At 35.5% G+C, this 20,537-nt stretch overlaps 3 protein-coding genes across 5 annotated transcripts; 1 reads left to right on the forward strand and 2 right to left on the reverse strand.

Annotated features, from left to right (window-relative positions):
* Positions 1–6,087: 6,087 nt before the first annotated feature.
* On the reverse strand, positions 6,088–15,294 carry LOC106085148 (protein prenyltransferase alpha subunit repeat-containing protein 1). 3 transcript variants are annotated; one of them, XM_013249222.2, is made up of 4 exons: positions 15,126–15,294; positions 14,254–14,574; positions 7,162–7,532; positions 6,088–7,088 (listed from the first exon to the last, which is right to left on the reverse strand). In XM_013249222.2, the coding sequence occupies exons 2-4, from the start codon at positions 14,340–14,342 to the stop codon at positions 6,361–6,363; spliced, it is 1,188 nt and encodes a 395-aa protein (XP_013104676.1). In that variant the 5' UTR covers positions 14,343–14,574; positions 15,126–15,294; the 3' UTR covers positions 6,088–6,360. The 3 variants fall into 3 exon arrangements, with proteins under 3 accessions (XP_013104676.1, XP_013104682.1, XP_059224320.1); XM_013249228.2 differs by lacking the exon at positions 15,126–15,294 and adding an exon at positions 14,797–15,110; XM_059368337.1 differs by lacking the exon at positions 15,126–15,294 and adding an exon at positions 14,760–15,110.
* A 1,479-nt stretch (positions 15,295–16,773) lies between these two features.
* Positions 16,774–18,639, forward strand: LOC106085914 (iron-sulfur cluster assembly 1 homolog, mitochondrial). The gene is made up of 5 exons (XM_013250398.2): positions 16,774–17,009; positions 17,141–17,194; positions 17,271–17,346; positions 17,409–17,483; positions 18,406–18,639. The coding sequence occupies exons 1-5, from the start codon at positions 16,926–16,928 to the stop codon at positions 18,507–18,509; spliced, it is 393 nt and encodes a 130-aa protein (XP_013105852.1). The 5' UTR covers positions 16,774–16,925; the 3' UTR covers positions 18,510–18,639.
* A 274-nt stretch (positions 18,640–18,913) lies between these two features.
* Positions 18,914–20,252, reverse strand: LOC106085908 (actin-related protein 6). Its single transcript, XM_013250385.2, has one exon. It carries the CDS (start codon positions 20,180–20,182, stop codon positions 18,977–18,979), a length of 1,206 nt encoding a protein of 401 aa, XP_013105839.2. The 5' UTR covers positions 20,183–20,252; the 3' UTR covers positions 18,914–18,976.
* Positions 20,253–20,537: the final 285 nt, after the last annotated feature.

The raw sequence follows: 20,537 nt of genomic DNA on the forward strand, positions 1-20,537 counted from the left end.
CGAACAATTTACAAAAACAGGTGTTGGTGTTTTTTTTTAATTGTTTTATTTGTAATTTTTACCAATATTTCGACCACCGCCGATGATTTTCATCAGGGTTTTAAATTTTGTAATAAAACAGTCGACTTTCCTTTACAGCGCACAAGTTCGACTGCGCTGAGCCAAACCAAGAAGACAAAGTTATATATGTAGGAAATTTTGTCAAAATTTCATTTCTATAGGGAATTTTGTCCAAATATCTTGTCTATAGGAAATTTTTTCAAAACCATTCTCAAAATTTCATTTCTATAGGAAATTTTCTAAAAATTTCTTGTCTATAGGAAATTTTATCAAAATTTCATTTCCGTACGAAATTTTGTCAGAATTTCCTTTCCATGGGAAATTTCTAAAAATTTCATTTCTTTAGGAAATTTTGTCAAAATTTCATTTCTAAAGGAAATTTTGTCAAAATTTCATTTCTATAGGAAATTTTGTCAAAATTTCATATCTATAGGAAATTTTGTCAAAATTTCTTGTCTATAGGAAATTTTCTCAAAATTTCATTTCTATAGGAAACTTTCTCAAAATTTCATTTCTATAGGAAATTTTGTCAAAATTTCTTGTCTATAGGAAATTTTGTCAAAATTTCATTTCTATAGGAAATTTTGTTCTTATACACCTTCAAAGATTTGTTTTAACATTTCCCCTCTTCTGCTTAGAGTTAAATGAAGTTATAGACAACTTTTATTGCATTATTGTAACTTTAATTTATTTTTAATAAATTGTTTAGAGTTGAATAGATAACATTGGTTTTTGTTATAATAACAGAATTAAAATATTCCGATAATTGTGCTATAAAGTGTTGAAATAAAGTTTTTTTTTTGTTTTTTTTTATTTTCATTAATCTGAGTAGTTTGGTCATATGAACTCATATTACAATGGCGGGCAATAGAAAATAATAAAAAAATTAAACTAACATACAAATACATAATAAATTCCACATAAGAATATGAATATTTAAAGATTAAATTTCAGCTATAATCTCTTTTGCTTTAATATCTAATAGAAGAGTGTATGTGTATGTATGTATATGTGTAAATAAGATGATATACGCAGAAAAAAATTAAAAAATCGGTTTCAATCAATTATTGATCGAATTAATTTTTTAATGAAAATGGTTCAATTAAATATTTGGCAGAAGTTAAGGGAACATTTTTTAACTAAAAAATTTTTTTTATATGCATTAAAAAAAATTTATTTATTTTTTTAGTTGTCAATTAAGTTTTTGATTGATTCAAATAAAAGAATTTATTGAACCAATTAGCTTGTTCATTGAATAAATTTTTAATTGAAAGTATAATTAATTTTTTTAATTGAAAATTATAAAAAATTATCTGAAAAATTTTCAACTAAAAAATTTTATTGATTTTTTTTAACTTTTTATTAAGTTTTCCATTGATTAAGAACGAAGTTTTTATATTAATAAATTCTTTAATTGATTGGATTTTCATTTTCAATTAAGTTTAATAATTGAAAACTTAAAAATTTTTTCAATTTAAATTAAGAAAGTTAATTGAAAATTTTTCGATTAAAAATTGTTTTTCAAGTTTTAAATAAAGTTTTTTAATTGATTCAAATAACAAGTAAAGTGGTGCTAAGTTTGGCCGGGCCGAATCTTGGGAACCCACCACCATGGATTCTGCAGAAAAGTTCTTCAAATCAACATAGTTGGAGACATATGTGAATTTTGCGTGCCAAAATTTTGCCGAATTAGGCACAAATTGAAACTTCTAGGGGTCGTAGAGGACGAATCGGGGGATCGGTTTATGCGGCAGCTATATCAGGTTATTGAGCGATTTTGTCCGCACTTGGCACGGCTGTTGAAAGTCATAACAAAACACTCTGAGCAAAATGACATCCAAATCGGATAACAATAAGCGACTTCCAGGGGTTTAAGATATCAAATCGGGTAATTGGTTTATATGGGAGCTATATTATAGGTTATAGATCGTTATTGACTATACTGGGCACGGTAGTTGGAAGTCATAACAAAGCAGCACGTGCAAACTTTCAGCCAAATCGGATAACAATTGCGACTTCCAGGAGCTCAATATGTCAAATCGGGCGATTGGTTTATATGGGAGCTATTTCAGGTTATTTACCTATTAGAACCGTTTTTGGCCCTGTTGTCAAAATGTCATCCAAATCGGATAACAATAAGCGACTTCCAGGGGCTCAAGATATCAAATCGAACCATTGGTTTATATGGCAGCTATAACGGGTTATGAATCGATTTTGGCCGTACTTTGCACAGTTGTTGGAAGCCATTACAAAACACAACGTGCAAAATTTCAGCCAAATCGGATAACAATTGTGGGTGCCAGGGGCTCAATATGTCAAATCGTACGATTGGTTTATGTGGGAACTATATCAGGTTATTGACCTATTAGGGCCGTACTTGGCACGGTTCGTGAAAGACACAACAAAACATTCCATACAAAATTTCAGCCAAATAAGATAACAATTGCTGCTTTCAGGGCCTCAAGTTGTTAAATAGGGCCATTGGTTTATATGGAAGCTATATCAAGTTATAGACCAATTTGGTATTTGGCACGGTGCATGAAAGTCATAAAAGAACACCATGTACCAAACACCAATTTCAGCCAAATCGGTTAACAATTGTGGCTGTCAGTGACTCAAGATGTCAAATCAAGAGATCGGCTAATATGGGAGCTATATCCAAATCTTAACCGATATGGACCATTTGCCATTCCCAACGACCTCAAACGGATATCTTCATTCGTTCACGCTAGCGTGATTTCAACAGAAGGACAGAAGGTTGGACAGACGGACAGGCCTAGATCGACTCAGAATGTTGAGACAATCAATAATCTATATTAGGCCGGGTCGATTTTTTTTAATCGTATAACATAAACGTAAACTACATACAGTTCTGAGAAGTTTCGCCGAAAAAACCATGTATCTAAAATAAAATCCAAATTCGCGCCTCTCGACTTCAAAAATTGTTTCCTGTTCTTTCTATATTCGATATTGGATATTCTTATGATCGAGGTACAAATGGCATTTGTTGTTCGATTATCGTAAAATTTTGCTCAAGTCACTTGTTTGGTCCAAGGATGGACGCTTTTGATTTAAAAAAAAATCGGTTTAGATTGAGATATAGCTTCCATATGTACCATTCATTCGATATGGCCTTTTAAAACTCTAGTAGTCATAATTTTGGTCCGATCTTACCAAAACTGTGACTACTACAGCCTTAGAAGACCATATCGGATAAAAGATATATATGGGAGCTATATCTAAAACTAAACCGATTTTGATAAAATTATGCACACATATTGGAACAGTCTAGAACGTCTTGTGTGAAATTTTGTAAAAGTCGGACCAAAATTATGGCCACTAGAGTCTTAAAAGGCCATATCGGATGAAATATATATATGAGAGCTATATCTAAAATTGAACCGATTTTGATAAAATTATACACACATGTTGGAACATTAAATAGAAACTCTTGTGCGAAATTTCGTAAAGATTGGACCAAACAAATGGCTACTACAGTCTTAAAAGGCCATATCGGATGAAAGATATATATGGGAGCTATATCTAAAACTGAACCGATTTTGATAAAATTATGCACACGTGTTGGAACATTAAATAAAACGTCTTGTGCGAAATTTTGTAAAGATCGGAACAAAACGATCGCTAGTACATTCTTAAAAGGCTATATCGGATGAAAGATATACATGAGAGCTACATCTAAAATTGAACCGATTTTGATAAAATTATGCACACATGTTGGAACATTAAAAAGAACCTCTTATGCGAAATTTCGTAAAGATTGGACCAAACAAATGGCTACTACAGTCTTAAAAGGTCATATCGGATGAAAGATATATATGGGAGCTATATCTAAAACTGAATCGGTTTTGATAAAATTATGTACACATATTGGAACCTTAAATAGAACGTATTGTGCGAAATTTTATAAAAATTGGGCCAAACAAATGGCTTAAAGGCCATATCGGTGAAATATATATATGGGAGCTATATTTAAAACTGAACCGGTTTTGATAAAATTATGCACACATGTTAAAACATTAAATAGAACGTCTTGTGCAAAATTTTGTAAAGATCGGACCAAAAATATGGCTACTAGAGCCTTAAAATGCCATATCGGATGAAAGGTATATACGAGAGCTTTATCTAAAACTGAACCGATTTTGTTCAAAATCAACAGCGTTGGTCCTTGGACCATGAAAGTGACATGTACAAAATTTAACGATAATCGGATAACAAATGCGACCTGTATCTTGATTACAAAAATATGGAATATCGAAAGAACAGGAACAAGTAAAAGCGTGTTAAGTTCAGCCGGTCCAAATCTTGGGAACCCACCACCATGGATTCTGCTGAGATATGGGAGCTATATCTGGTTATAGGCCGATTCGGACCGTACTTAGCACAGTTGTTGAGAGTCATAACAGAACACTATGTGCCAAATTTCAGCCAAATCGTATAAAAATTGCGGCTTCCAGGGGCTCAAGAATTAAAATCGGGATATCGGATTAAATAGGAACTATATCAGGTTATAGACCGATTTAGACCGTTCTTGGCACAGCTGTTGGAAGTCAAAACAAAACACTATGTGTAAAATTTCAGCCAAATCGGATGACAGTTGAGGCTTCCAGGGGCTCAAGAATTCAAATCAGGAGATCGGTTCATTGGGAGCTATATCAGGTTTAAGACCGATTTGAACCGTACTTATCGCAATTGATGCAAGTCAAAAAATAACACTATGTGCAAAATTTCAGCCAAATCGAATGAAAATTGTAGCTTCCAGGAACTCATGAAGTCAAATTGCGAGATCGGTTTATATGGGAGCAGTTTCTGGTTATGGACCGATTAAAAGGGTACTTGACACAGTTGTTGTTAGTCATAATAGAAAACCATGTGCAAAATTTCTGCCAAATCGGACAAAAATTGCGGCTTCTTGCGGGGCTCAAGAATTCAAATCGGGAAATCGGTCTATATGGGAGCTATATCAGGTTATAGACTGATTTGAATCGCACTTGACCCAGTTGTTTTAAGCCACAACAAAACACTGTGTGCAAAATTTCAGCCTAATTGGACAAAAATTTGCGGCTTCTAGGGACTCAAGAAGTCAAATCGGGAAATCGGTTTATATGGGAGCTAAATCAGTTTCTTGGCCGATTTGAACGGTACTCGGCACAGTTGTTGGAAGTCATAACAAAACACTATGCGCGAAATTTCAGCGAAATCGACAAAAATTCCGGCTTCCAGGAGCTCAAGAAATCAAATCTGGTAATAGGTTTATATGGGAGCTATATCCAAATCTGAACCGATATTGGCCATTTTCAATCCCCAACGATCTACATCAATATTAAGTCTCTGTGGGATATTTCAAGCGGCTAGCTTTACGCGTTCGACTGCTATCGTGATTTCGATAGACGGACGGAAATGGCTACATCGACTTAGGACGTGGACACGATCGAGAAAATATATATACTTTATGCTGTTCTAGATCAATATTTCGAGGTGTTACAAACGAAATGACTAGATTATTATACCCCTATCCCATAGTGGTGGGTATAAAAACAATTTTGAAGTCAAGATGCGCGGATTAGTATTCTATTTTAGATACATGGTTTCTTGGGAGAAACTTCTTAGAATTGTATACAAATAAACCCGCCTAACATATATACATTATGAGGTCCCATATCAATAGTTTGAGGTGTTACAAACGGAATGACTAGATTAGTATACTCCCCATCCTATGGAGGTGGGTATAAAAAAGGTATTACAATTATTGTTTTTATTAATTATCCTTCATTGTCAATTAACTTCTAGTTTGATCATTTAATAGTTTTTAATTAAAACTGCTTCAATCAAAAACATGATAATAGCAATCAAGTTAATTGAAAATTTTTCAATTAAAAATTGTACGAACAGTTAAAAAAATGTTTAATTTTTCAAATTTGCAAAGTTTTTGGTTGATTCAATTAAAAAAATTATTAAGTCATTCAATGTTTTAATTGAATAGAACTGAATACAAATTTATTGAATCAATTAATTTATTAATTGAACTCAATATTTATTTTCAATTAAAGTGTTGCTGGTACAATTTGCATGAATTTTCTTCTTTTATAATGAAATTTGTATAACTACTAAACTATCCTCATCATCCCATCGAGTTGTGGAGTTGTATGGTAAAAAAAAATGTATTATTATATATCTATCTGAGATAATACAGATACTTCATTGCACATTGCACATATTGTATAACAAATCGCTCAAACTATAGCATTCTTCTTCTATTATTTAACATAATCTTTGTCTCTTCTAGGCAGCTCCTGTCTCATAATCGAAACCCAAAAACAATGAACACCATTTTCGATGTTTTGAGCCCAAAAGACTTTCGGACTTCTTGAGGGCTGTTAAAAATTCATAGGAATTATAATTGAATTTTCTTAAATGCAAATTGAATTCTTGCTGTTGCACCGGTGTGGCGGGCGGTGAATACATGCCCATCATATCTCCTCCACTTAGCAGGCGTACACATTGTTCCACTATGAATTTTAAAGAAGCTCGGCGATGCAGTTCAAAGGATTCCCGTTCGCCATACATATTCTTTTGATCATCACATAGGCGCATATCGTGGGCCGATAAATTACAGCAGTATAGGAACGATTTTAGACGGGCCTCTCCCACCGCTGCCTGATCTATGCCGGGCAGCATAATTTGTAAAATTTGTGCAGGACTTTGAACATCGGCAATCAGATAGTAGCTGATTAGTTCCTTCAAATCGAACAATTGTGGCAGCTCCTCGGCATCATAATAGCTCATCTTATAGGCATAGGATATCAGCAATTGGCGATAGTGATAGCTGCTATAGTCGCTGATATGTTTGCGCATAAATTTTTCGGAGCGCATAATCTCGGCACGTATCAATATGGGGGCATTTTGCAAGACCCACTGGCGATGAGACCAGGCATGATAATTGCTGGAACTGCGATCGGCACAGCGTTCACAAATGCCAATTTCATGATGCCAATCAATGGCATCGGCACCTACGAAAAACAAAACAAAATTAGATAAACATTTTTTATCAAATTTTAATGCTTCAAGGTCAATGCTACTCACTCTGAAAAGAATACAACCATCTCCTGTAGGCAAAAGCTTCATTGGATTTGGGTTTCTTGCTCAACACCAAAGTGGAAAACTTCAGCTCTCGATTCATTTTCAGGCGATTCTTTTGCACCAGTTGCCTACGTATATGCCAAAAGGCAGTTACATCGGGATTAATGAGTAATGCTACATTCAGGTACTTCAGCAGATTATCACTCTGTTGGACATAGCGTTGTACAGTTTGTTTCTTGTAGCCCATCAGCATGCGATGGGCATGATCATATACATGTTTGGCACACCATGATTCCAGGCCCATGTTATGTTCCACATGTATAACAGGTGATTTGTTGCGATTCAAGACAGTGGGTATGATTTCAAATGATGATCTAAAAAAAAAGGAAAAAGGAGAAATTACCAAAATTTAGTGAAAAGAAGTTTTTCAGAATTGTGTAGAAAAAAAAAACACTTTTGAAAATTTACCTCTTAGCATAGTTTGAAAACCCCAAATTGTGTGTTAAGGCTTTGTTTTTTTTTTTTTTTTTGATGTTTTGAATTCCTTATAGGTAAACTGGTCCCAAATCTTCGCTTCACTTTAATATTTTCAATTTCCACTTATGCACTCTTGAACTTGGGCAAAAAGAGCCTTGAAGCTAAACATATAAACCGATTGGGGGAAATTGCAAATGGGCCATACCTATTCAGTGTTGGATATATGGCCCACTATTGATTTTGTGAGTCCCTAGAAGCCGCAATTATTAACTGAATTGGCTGTAATTTTGCAAGTAAAGTTTTTTCAACTTCTGTTGTAAGTATGGTTCAAATTGGTCTATAACCTGATATAACTCCCATATAAACCGATATCAAGATTTGATATCTTTAAGTCCTGGAAGCCGCAATTGTTATCTGATTTGAATGAAATTTTGTACGTATTATTCTGTTACGACTTCCAATAGTACCAAGTAAGGTTGAAACGGTCCATAGTCTGCTATAGCTCCCCTATAAACCGATCTGCAGACTTGATATACTGAGCCCCTGGAAGCCGCAATTTGGCTAAAAATTGGCGCTAAGTGCATAAAGAGCTCCTGACCAACCTCCCGATTTTACATTTTCAGCTCCTGGAAGCCCCAATTGTTATACGACTTGTTTGAAATTTTACACGTCGTGTTTCTGTTACGAATTCCAACAACCGCGTACAATGTAATCTAATATCCTGATTTTATATCTTCAGCCCCTGGAAGTCGCATTTATTATTCGATTTGCCAGAAATTTCGCACTTAATTTTCTGTTAAGACTTTCAACAACCGTGCCAAGCACGGTTCAAATTGGCCCATAACATGATACAGCTTCCATATAAACCGATCTCCCGACTTGATATCTTTAGCTCCTGGAAGCCGCAATCGTTATACGATTTCGTCGAAATTTTGCAAGGTGTGTTTTATTCTGACTTTCAACCACCGTGCCAAGTACGGTTCAAATTGGTCTATAACCTGTTATAGCTCCCATATAAACCGGTTCCGTCATTAATCTTCTAAGATTCTTGGAAGCTTTAATTTTTGCCTGATTTGACAGAAATTTGGTACGTAAACTCAGTTCATTTGTGAAAAATTTTGTTGGTGGGTTCCCAAGATTCGGTCTCTCCAATGTGCTATGGAAGGATCGCTGAAGAACTGGAGGTGGGGGATTGGCCTTGATGGTTCACCATTTAGTGCGGTATCGACCATGGCTGGCGCTAGTCGTCCTACATGCAATGTATGGGGATAGCAGTCAAATACGGCACTGCTGAGATAGAGCTATGAAATACGTGTACACACCGCTAGTTGGCTGTTGTGACCCAGTAATGGCCAAATTTACAGTCCCGACATGGCTTTAGGAGATCCGTATGATACGTATCATCACACTATCCCCAGGTTGCGAGGTAGTGGATCTACATGATCTAGAGCGATAGGTTCAGCGCTACAGGAGAAAACATCTAAATCAAGTGGCATATCAAGCGGGTTTAGACAACATTTATGCAGACACGGTAGCAGATGCGATGATGTAAATAGCTACCGTATGAATTTGGTCCTTGCAAAACGACCGCCTCCCATTGCACCTGAAGAAATTGAGCTCCCCCGGCAAATTAGAGTAGTTCTGTCTCAATTACGATCCGGCAGATGCACCCGCCTCAACTCTTACGAAGCATGGATTGATGACAAAGTGCAGGATGTGAGTCCTGATTGCGACCTGTGACCACACGAGACATGTCTCCTGTTTAACTGTCCCGCCAGACCCACTCGACCCAGACCCAGATCCCTCTGGACACATCCCACTTTAGACGCAGAATTCCTACATCTGGATACTCAACAGAACCAAGCAGACGAAAGATAGAACACAACACACTACTAAAACAACAACAAAATGCCTGCCAACACACAAAATTGATACTGAACGAAAGCTCTTTTGTCAAGGGTAGTATTTACCATGTCTATTTAGATTACCAAAGTGCACAGTGGATACATGGGTACTGAACTAAAGCTCTCTACGTGCAGTGTGGCTACTAAAGAAAATTTTTTCCTACCAAAATTTAAGAAAAATCCTACCAAACCTGACCAAAACCAAATATTCTACACGCCAAAAATGGGGTATATGTTTTTATACCTACCACCGAAGAGCTGCCCACTCTGCCAGTCCATTTGGTACACATCAAATTAAACATTTTCAATGGTATATAATTCTAGATTGTCGTTATTCATATAGGATCTGGGCATGTCCGTCCGTCTGTTTGTTGAACTCACTCAGCGGACGGACGGACATGTCCAGATCCTATATGAATAACGACAATCTAGAATTATGTACCATTGAAAATGTATAATTTTATGTGTAACAAATGGACTGGCAAAGTGGGCAACTCTTCGGTGGTAGGTATAAAAACATATACCCCATTTTTGGCTTGTAGAATATTTGGTTTTAAGTTTAAAGTTGACCTATATCTTGATTTAGCACCCTTTATACCGGACTCCCGATAAGAAATCTTGAGTTCATAAAGTTGTATTTTTGCCCCGATTTCAATGAACAACCGTGTCGAGTTTGGATAAGTGTTTGAGTCCAGAAATGCGCTTTTACTGCCCTTTTGCGCCGTTTTAGTGATCTTCATGCATACATCACTTGTGAGTAAAGGCCAGATTTTGACCATATCTGTATGCAGCTGCCACATAGCCCCGTTTTGCGATTGAAGGAATTGAACGCACAAAAGCCGTCACTACTTGATTTTTCCATCGGGCTTTTGGTTGTTGTTGTTGTAGCAGTGTGAGGCGGCAGCCCTTGCCGATGGATAACTCCATCGAGTCAATCCGGTACGTACAACCGGCTTTTGGTCTTCCCAGTTTGCGTGTACCACCGTGTGTGTCTTCAAAAGACTTCTTTGCTGCAGCTTCTTCATCCATTCTGACAACATGACCTAGCCAATGCACCCGTTGTATTTTGATACGTGTAACTATGCCATCGTCGTCATACAGCTCGTGGTTCATACGACTCGTGGTTCTCCACTAACGCAAACTGATCCGTATATTTTACGAAGAATCTTTCTCTAAAATACTCCAAGCACTGCCTCATCTGCTTTCACAAGTAACCATGCCTCAGAACCATATAACAACACTGGTAGTGTCAGTGTCTTGTATAGTGTAATCTTCGTCCATCGAGAGAACGAGGACTTAATCCAAAGTAGCATCAGTTTACCAGTATTATTCTGCGCCTTATCTCAAAACTTGTGCCATTCGTTTCGTTTACGGCGGTGCCGAAGTAGATAAAGTTGCTGACTATCTCAAAGTTGTGGTTCCCAACTTCCTCCGTTTTCTTTATCTGCTCGGTTGCGCAAGGCGCACCAGTTAAGTCAATATCAGAACTTACGCCCTTTTTCCAGAAATTTGAAGCAATATGACTTCTGGTAACTCGTTTGGCCCCTCGCTTTCTTTGTCTTATTTCTGCACACTCAATGAATACATAGAAGTGAGAAGGAGTGAATTCATTTGAGGTCAGCCTACCAACCTACCAAGACAACAAATACCTACCAAAGGAACCTACCAAAAACGACAACATTGTCATTGACCAGTTCTTTTTTCTTACTTAAATACTTTGAAAGTCTTGCTCAAATCACATCATTTAAGAAATATCTTAAGAAACTTGCCTCCGTTCCTTAATTGATTTTATTACAGCATCTGTTATCACACAGTACCTTAGGCCCAGTAGAATATCAAAATAAACACCATTTACAATATTTGTTTACGTTTTTTCTCATTTACCTAGACCAAGTGGCTACAAATTCAACTTCGCATATACGCAGGTGTGCGCTTTTGTATGGATAAGAATTTCATTGCAATAGCAACGCGTAACAGCGATTAAACTGGCTCTTCACATACAATTCTCAAGTCTCTAGATGTATGGAAAATATATTGGGTTGCCCAAAAAGTAATTGCGGATTTTTTAAAAGAAACTACATGCATTTTTAATAAAACTTAGAATGAACTTTAATCAAATATACTTTTTTTACACTTTTTTCTAAAGCAAGCTAAAAGTAACAGCTGATAACTGACAGAAGAAAGAATGCAATTACAGAGTCACAAGCTGTGAAAAAAATTGTCAACGCCGACTATAAGAAAAATCCGCAATTACTTTTTGGGCAACCCAATAAAGCCGTTTTATGTTTGAGATGTAATGAAAAGACGACGCTATGACTATGCAGCATTTTCATGGTCAAGTCAATCGATAATATTGTCATGTTATTTACTCAAGCGAAAAGTAGTAGCAATGTTGGAAACGAGTGAAAAATTATGCAACTTGGGATGTCATTTGTTAAGATTAGCATAGAAATTATGGTAAAAAATTTATTTTTTGTAGTAATTCTCTCGATGAAAAAAGATTTTTAATTTGCTCCCATCTCCAATCCAAAGTGGATATATGCCTATAATATAATATTATACTAAGTCCCGGCACGGGAAACTATGAGTATTACACTGGTTGAAAGTTGAGCTCTAGCATGTGTGGTGTTCATCGTTATCATGAGAAGCCCAGCTACCGGGAGCATCAGCAGATTGCGGATAGTAGAATGTTGTGAAGGTACATGAGTTAACGTTAAACCCCCATAAGGCATCATATTCGCTTAGCGATCGGTCCTATGTACAGAAACGATTTTGCTCACCTACAGGAGATTGATGAACAAAGCACCTCCGCATGCAAATATTCGACTACAACAATATCATACTACGTCAACTCCAATATTCTCTCAGACTATCCTTTAGGTAAATACACTTCAAAGCCATTAAGCTTCACACGTTTTTCTTTCATTTCGAGACACCAAAATGAATGCTTGAATTTTTTTGCTCATGAATTTTGATAAACAAGGTGTACGATCTGCCGTGAACTGTAACATCTCCAACGCTAATGAGATTTTGCTGTTAGCTGGTAAATATTTCTTAAAATGACATTGTATGGAGGTGTGCTTGTGTGTGTGTGTGCGTGTGAAACCTAACAAAATGAATTTTAAATCTTGATTTGTTTAATTTATATGTTTGCTGTTTTGTGTCCCCAAACCAACGCAAATGAACTGTAATAAACCATAAAGTCTTAATATAAAACAACGCTTAGGGTATGGGTGCATACGATTGGGACAGACCGGGAAGTATTTGAAAACACTCAACTAGTGGATATTTATAGAAAATTTCAAAAAAATAAATCAGAAAATCCTACCCTGGGCGGGCTTCATGGTAGGGTGACAAGAGGTAAATCGCTTATCTTAGTACTTAGGAAAAATGACCTCGGGGTGCTTATAGGAGCTTTGACTGATATTTGCAACATCAGACTTCTGACGTCGCACTGGACACAGTGGCATGCAGGTTTCTGCAAGGTCTCTGGTGAAAAGGAAGAGTTCGAAACGATCGATTGCGTTTTTATTCCCACCACCATGGTATGGGGGTATACTAATCTAGTCATTCCGTTTTTAACACCTCGAAATATTCTTCTAAGGCCCCATTAAGTATATATTGGGTTGCCCAAAAAGTAATTGCGGATTTTTCATATTGTCGGCGTTGACAAATTTTTTCACAGCTTGTGACTCTGTAATTGCATTCTTTCTTCTGTCAGTTATCAGCTGTTACTTTAAGCTTGCTTTAGAAAAAGAGTGTAAAAAAAGTATATTTGATTAAAGTTCATTCTAAGTTTTATTAAAAATGCATTTACTTTCTTTTAAAAAATCCGCAATTACTTTTTGGTCAACCCAATATATTGACATGAACGTCCATTATGTCTGTTTGAGAAAGTTTTGGAGTTGGAGCGGGTATTTAGACTCAATTTTTAATACTATATTCGCATTGTATTCTTTAATACCTTTCATTTGATACCCATATTACCCCGATTTGCCCACTTATGATTTTTAGTGATGTTTTTGGCATAAGGGGGAGGGTCCGCCCCGCTTCTGATACCAAAAGATTATATAGCCTATGTTTCATTCCAGACCAACCTACACAATCTGAGAAAATTTCAAGGTACAATCTGTGAATCTACACAATCTGAGAAAATTTCATGGACAGGGCCCGCTCCGCTGCGCCTTCTTTCATTCTCTTATTTTATATGAGCCCTATATTGGGCACGGTCAGGTAAAAAGTAATGTTTGGGGGTGCTGGCACGGCCTTTCAGATATTTCGCCCCAATGTGGATATCATATTGGAGCTCTACTCTAGCCAGACATTTGAACACATTGAACTAAAAAAAAAATTATCATTCCGTTACAACCCAATGTGCAATGCCTTACGGTTTTTGCAATGCAAATTGACAAATGCAAGGCTCTCATATAACTGAGGCGACGCCCGTTAATTTAAATTGATTTTGATTGTAACGTTGTTTAAATACAGTCTCAAAGAAGATATATGAAATTGACCTTGACCTCCATACCCATTGAATTTGTCATAAAACCATACCTATAAAAAAAATGCTAACATCGACAAAGAAAGTAATGACTGATAAAGGTAGTAAAGACATTTTGACAAAATTCAGAGATATGAGAAAGGCATATGAGTCAAAGTAGTATGTAGATGTAGAATATTGTTTATTTGTTTATTGGTTTTTTTTTCTACTTACAATTCAGTGTCCTTGAGAAAAACAGTGTGCATGTCATTGATGATTTTCTCGCATAGTACCGATTGTTCATTATCCGAATCTGAATCCATGGTGAGTGAGGATAGTTGGTTGGTTGCTGTTTTGGTTTATTATATTATGTATTTTGTGGCTTGACTTTTAGCTCTTTATTTTCTTCTTTTCAATATAAAATTCTTAAATGATTTTGCAAATTGCCTGAGTTTATGCTGACTGCAGGGTTTTATTTTTGTTCTGCTTCATTAGCATAAAATTTAACATACATTTGCAAACAAACTTATCACAACACTTGTTTTGTATTCCGATCTATATTTTTATGAAAATACAAAAAGCCACAGCAAAATTAATGGAATTTATATGAACTCTCTTCAGCTACAAGAAGAACGTATGTGTCTGCCTTCATTTTTAATATACGGAAAAATATGTATTTTTAACAAAAAAAAAAAGAATAGAATCACACGAGAAAAATAATAAAAAAGGCAACTTATCACTTCTCAAAAAACACAAAAGCAACAATAACAAAAATACAGATTCGCTCGCAGCCATCAGCAGCAGTAGCCAACAGCATGCACAACAACACTGCGACGACAATTGACTGTCGAGTGGAGAATTAAGCCACAGAGCACAACGAGATGACAAAATATGAATTTCTTAAATTGAATTTTATTTAAATAAATTTTCATTATTAACAATAACAACAACAAACAGCAGACACATATACTGCGCTTCACGGCTGGAGAGAATTCTGTCAAGGAGGTAAGCAAAGTAGCAGCAGCAGCATAAGGCATGTTGTTGGTGGTGTAGGGGGAATGGTGGCAGCAATAAAAACAATAAATTTAATTGATTAAAAACACAACCTTCTAGCTAGAAACACCCATTGTCTTTTGTTTCAACAAGTTTGCCACAAAAAATCACTAATTTTACACTTTTATCACTTGGTTTTTAGTTAATATTCTTTCTAAAATAAATTTAATTGATTTTAATTGAACCACACTAAGCACTTAACCAATCACAACACATAGAGACTAAACTCAATCAAAGAGGCTAGAGTTGTTTATGGGAAAGCATAAAGCAGCGACGTTTAGCGTCAGAAAGATAAATTGAGCAATATGGAGATTTAATACTTAAAGCAGCAAACTATTTATAGCCCATTTTTCCAAATATTTTCTTTTATATATATAAAAACCGGTCAACTATCTATTGAATAAGAGCGGCCAGACTCACTCTCTTTTATATGATTTAGCAGCTAACGACTTTATTCACCGTTTACTTCAGACTTTTTGATTGAGTTCTGACTCTTTGTATTTTGCCATATGGTAAAACAGTGATGACAACAATGTGGATGCTGAAAAACGCAAAATGCTCAAAAATAAATCGGAAATTAAGTATTGCATTAAATATGCTTATTGAACATTTAAATTAGCAAAGGGGACTTTTATATGGTACGTAATGTTTGGCAACATGACATAATTACCACGTATTGTACCGCAAACAGCTGAGTACAATTTTTTTCTGACAATGAGTTTTTGGTTTTGTGTGTGTATTATATTTAAGAAACTTACACACATAAACAACGAAAAATGGCTCGAATTAGTAACATTCTCAAAATCAGAGTTACACTAATCACTGATTTTGACAGATAGTGCACTCAATATTTTGTTATTGGGCAACTGGCACTACATAGAAATAAATATATCTTGGTTCGTTTTTCACCGTTGACAACCCTATTTTACACGATTACTTTTTTGAAACATTACCAAATAACAATGATAACAAAATAACAATTTAATCAAAATTTTACCATAAGTTATAAGAGAATGTCCTAATGAAAGAAATCAGAAATGTTTCATAACAGGAGATTAAAGATAACGAAAATCTGGAATAAGCCCTATTAAGAGACATTTTTCCAAAGTGCTAAAGGTCATACATCAGCTTTTTGATAATCAACATTAATACTATGTTCAGACCAAAGCTTTTTTGAGCAAACAAGTCGTTTTCCCTTTATAATGCTCTGAAAAGGACTCGTTTTCCCTTTAAAATTTATAACAGTAAAACGACTCGTTCAAAGCATGTGAGTCCAAATAAATGACTAAAAATTCAAATTGAATTTTTTCCAAAAAAAATGTTTAAAACCAACAAGATTATACAAATGAAGCAATAAAAAAATAAATTTGAACAATAGTACATCATAACATTTATGTTGGAGTGTAAAGAAATGCAATTTCTAAAATATCTCAACTAGTATGAACGGTGGAGTGAGTGGGCTAGTACTTACTACATTCGCATTTCGCCGATTATTTTTTTCAGATAATATGCAAGAAACTTCACTGATTTCATTCAGTAGCATATTTCCTCATTACTTACGGTAAAATTTTAATAAAAACGCTATTTTATCAGCCTTTACAAGGGCGATGAAAAGAAATATATATAGCTATAACTTTGGAAAAACCTCTTCATTGACAACATGGCTTTCCAAGTCAAATTAAAACATACTCAACACAGCATTGACACACTCAGCTGTTATCACTCTAATCTGATAAAAACAAATACATTTGGGAAAAATATTAGAAGAAACACAACGTCTAGCTAAAACAATTTATCATATATAAAATACAAATACTCGAAATATTTAAGTACAAAATTGTGAAAAACCAAAAATGGCCACCAAAGTAGTTGCCACCGCCACTGTAAGGGCTTTGAAAGGACGTAAACTCTTGCCTACAAGGGCAGCATTGACATTGGTAATGTAAACATTCATCTTGGGAGAGATTTCATAACAACGCATTTAGAAAATTTTTAAATGCTCAAACTACAAACATTGATATATATAAAGCAAATAATTGATTTTAAATTTATTATGTTTTCCATTTAGACTCCCTCGGCAGTGCAGCGTATAAAAGATTTACTCAAAGGACAACCAGAATATGTAAGTTATGATGATGCTGAAACAAAAGTTATTGTTTACATACTAATTGTGTGTGTTCTCTTTGTATTCCCAATAGACTGGACTAAAAGTTGGTGTGCGACAACGTGGTTGCAATGGTCTTTCATATACATTAAATTATGCAAAGGAAAAAGGTTGGTAGTAAGACTTTTTTGAGGAAAAAAGTTAATGGCGAATTGTTTTTTATATATTTTAGACAAATTGGATGAGGAGGTTGTACAGGATGGCGTTAGAGTTTATATAGATAGAAAGGCTCAGCTCTCATTATTGGGTAAGTATGTTTTGTATGAGTATTATAGATGTCTGCTCTTTTAGAAAGTTTGCTTTTTCTTGTAGATAGATGGAAAGTGTGTTTTTCAAAAAATCCATTACATAAGGTTTCCTAAAGGAATTAAAAAAATTGCTTTTATATAAGCATTGGCAAACGTAATGATATTTCATTTCGTACATAATTATTTTCATTTAAGGAGAACGCGTTGAAACTACCAAAGGTTGCTGTTAGGAAATATGTTGATTAGATTTAAAAATCGGATTCCTTGACAATCATCTAAGAATTTCAATATGAACATTGTGACCGGCATTAACAGCAAACAATTTTTTTGTTTTTAATTACGGAAGATAAAACCCAAGAGCCCTACGCCACTGGGCTTGCATATGATTTCAAGATAAACAAATGACGACTTATACTATTTTTGTTACAAAAACGAAAAGTAATATAAAACATAGAAAACTCGTGACGAATTTCAAAATGACAAAAGAATGTCTGTTCATGTTTCCCCGTTACCCCGTGGCTGGCGGTACTTAAATTTTGAGCATCCTTCTCTTCTGCGGGGGAATGGTGAAGCGGCATGTCATATGCGACACGACGGATTATTAACAAGGGGAGTTCTTTGTTATTCGCGGGTTGGACATCATTTTGGGGTTATGTGGGGTTACTCTTGCAGGTTTATAGCTTGTGTAGCCAACAAACACAGGTAGCTAAACTCTCAAGCACAGAGAATTGTAGGGAATCGAACTTTCTAACCCCACTTCGTATATATTCCATACATATACCTCCATTGCTAAACTTCACCTTTCAAAACTCCTCAGACCTTTCGTTTTCAAACAGGTCGTTTTTTTCTAGTATTTGTTTTACATTTTCCAAAAAAATTCTTTGCTTTGTGATTTTAACTTATAACTTTAATTTTTTGCAGGCACTGAAATGGATTACGTGGAATCTAAGCTTGCCAGCGAATTCGTATTCAACAACCCCAACATTAAAGGCACATGCGGTTGCGGTGAATCGTTTAGTATATAAACTGTTAGTCTGAATTGGAAAACAAATTTGGAGGTTATTATTACTTAAGGAAATCGAAGGAAAGAAAGAAAACGTTAGTTAATACTAAAATTAGACATTGTAAAATAAAATAGATGGGCATATAAAGTAATGACGCCGTAGAAACTCTTTTTCTAATTTTACTCAAAAAGTATAACAAACAAATTTAATCGTTATCTAGAACATAGAGCTCTGCATATTTCTATTTGTTGTTACCAAAAAAAAAAAAATAGCACTAAGCTTATAATGCTTATTAGTTGTGATTAAGGAAGCAGAAATACTTCCTTTATAAAAATAAAAAAATTCGCCCCACAAGGTTTATTCTTTCTTTTCATTGAAGGTTAGGGAAAAAACTATTGTTTTGTTAATTTTGTCAGTCCTTAGCACTCACCTTTATAGCAAATTATCTCAGAATCAGTTTTTTTCTTCTTGATTTTTTCCTTTATTCATTATCGTTCATTACTTGCTGTATAACCATTTTCTTCATATTCTTCTCGAGTAAATATAATATCCCTAAAAACTTCACTACTAGCCATTTCTTTGCCACCATACCAGCCATAGGTCACAGGATCATCGGGAAATATCAATGAAACCTCCAAATCATCTGGAGCCAAAGCTCGTATTTCATTCTTCAAGCGTGGTATAAAGCCAGGAAACAAAGATGTTCCTCCAATCACCAAAATGTTACGCAAAAGTTCATGATGTGCATAGGGTGGACAATCCTTTAAGGCATCTATCACTGCTTCGGGTATGCCAACCTGCTGTATGCCTACATCGGAGGGATTAAACAGCAATTCTGGCACAGTAAAACGTTCATTGCACAAACGCAAAGATTGTTGATCTGAATCTTCCGAGATGGGATTCTTGGAAGGACTTTTGCGTATATAGCCTCTTTTCACAGTAGTAAAGTCGGGCAGCATGTATTCCACTGCCACCTCGGTACGTTTCTTGGCATCGCTATGCACCCGCATATCATCGGCAAAGTTTTGTGAAACAAAGCAAACATCTTCTTTGATTTGATTTACCACATACGATTCATCCATGACATTCAAATGACGATACGATATGATTTCTTTTAAATGATTTGTTAGCACTTTGCCACCAACTTCAATGCGACGTATGCCTTTCAACACCCTCTTACCTCGCACAAATGGCACCACATGTGTAAAACTATAGCCCACATCCACAACAATGCAATTCAAAGCCTGCATAGAAGTCTCTTCGCTATCGGCACAATAATTATAGGCTGCCAGCTCCGCTGTGGTGCTCTTATGCACTCCATTGCAATGATATTCCTCAAAGAGAATCTCCATCATGGTCTCCTGAATGGTGGGAAAGTTGAGTTGAGGTTCTGTGACCAGAATGTTGCGATCTTCAAGTGAAATGCCACAACCTTCATGACTAAAGATATGATCCCACACCGTCTTTTGTATATCCCAATTCAAGAGATAACCTTTTTGGAAGCAAAGTATATAAAACAAGCCGGATGAATCTCTACACTCGTGAATTTGGTTGCCAATAAAGGCTCGTCTTCGTTCTGCTTTAACTTTCATGATGCAATTTAAAATTGTCTGAGGATCATCGTGGGATGCTAAACCCAATTTGGCAGTATAAGCTCCATTATCAAGGACTACAGTGGCTTCACCATTGTCCATTGTGTTAGAATTTTAATTAATAATACTATGGAAAAGGACGCTTTTAAGTGACACCGGTTTTTTATGCTTATTGAACATAGCTAGCATAACACAACAAATTCTTCTTCTTCTGTGAGAGGTAGCAATGCAAAACAGATGGGTATCTTTAAGCTACGTTTACATTGGCAACAGAAATTATGTCGTTTTAAGTTGTTTAAGTTGTCCAAAATGCCTCTAAAAGCACGTTTACACTGCTCATAAAAACGACATTTTCCTTCCTGTATGTGCTAAACTCTGTGTTTTCAAATTCTAATACCTCAAACCCAATGTGGAGAGTCCCGATTTGTTTTTGGATTTAGTTAAAACGATATCATTT

This window comes from Stomoxys calcitrans, chromosome 4 (genome assembly GCF_963082655.1).
Source record: "Stomoxys calcitrans chromosome 4, idStoCalc2.1, whole genome shotgun sequence".
NCBI lineage: Eukaryota > Metazoa > Arthropoda > Insecta > Diptera > Muscidae > Stomoxys > Stomoxys calcitrans.

Coding starts and splice junctions, on each gene's coding strand:
- LOC106085148 (XM_013249222.2), bottom strand. CDS start 14,342: ATGGATTCAGATTCGGATAATGAACAATCGGTACTATGCGAGAAAATC. Junction 7,533..14,253: donor TTTCTCAAGGACACTGAATT/GTAAGTAGAAAA, acceptor CTTTTTTTTTAG/ATCATCATTTGAAATCATAC. Junction 7,089..7,161: donor ATGGTTGTATTCTTTTCAGA/GTGAGTAGCATT, acceptor TGTTTTTCGTAG/GTGCCGATGCCATTGATTGG.
- LOC106085914 (XM_013250398.2), top strand. CDS start 16,926: ATGGCCACCAAAGTAGTTGCCACCGCCACTGTAAGGGCTTTGAAAGGA. Junction 17,195..17,270: donor TCAAAGGACAACCAGAATAT/GTAAGTTATGAT, acceptor TATTCCCAATAG/ACTGGACTAAAAGTTGGTGT. Junction 17,484..18,405: donor GGCTCAGCTCTCATTATTGG/GTAAGTATGTTT, acceptor AATTTTTTGCAG/GCACTGAAATGGATTACGTG.
- LOC106085908 (XM_013250385.2), bottom strand. CDS start 20,182: ATGGACAATGGTGAAGCCACTGTAGTCCTTGATAATGGAGCTTATACT.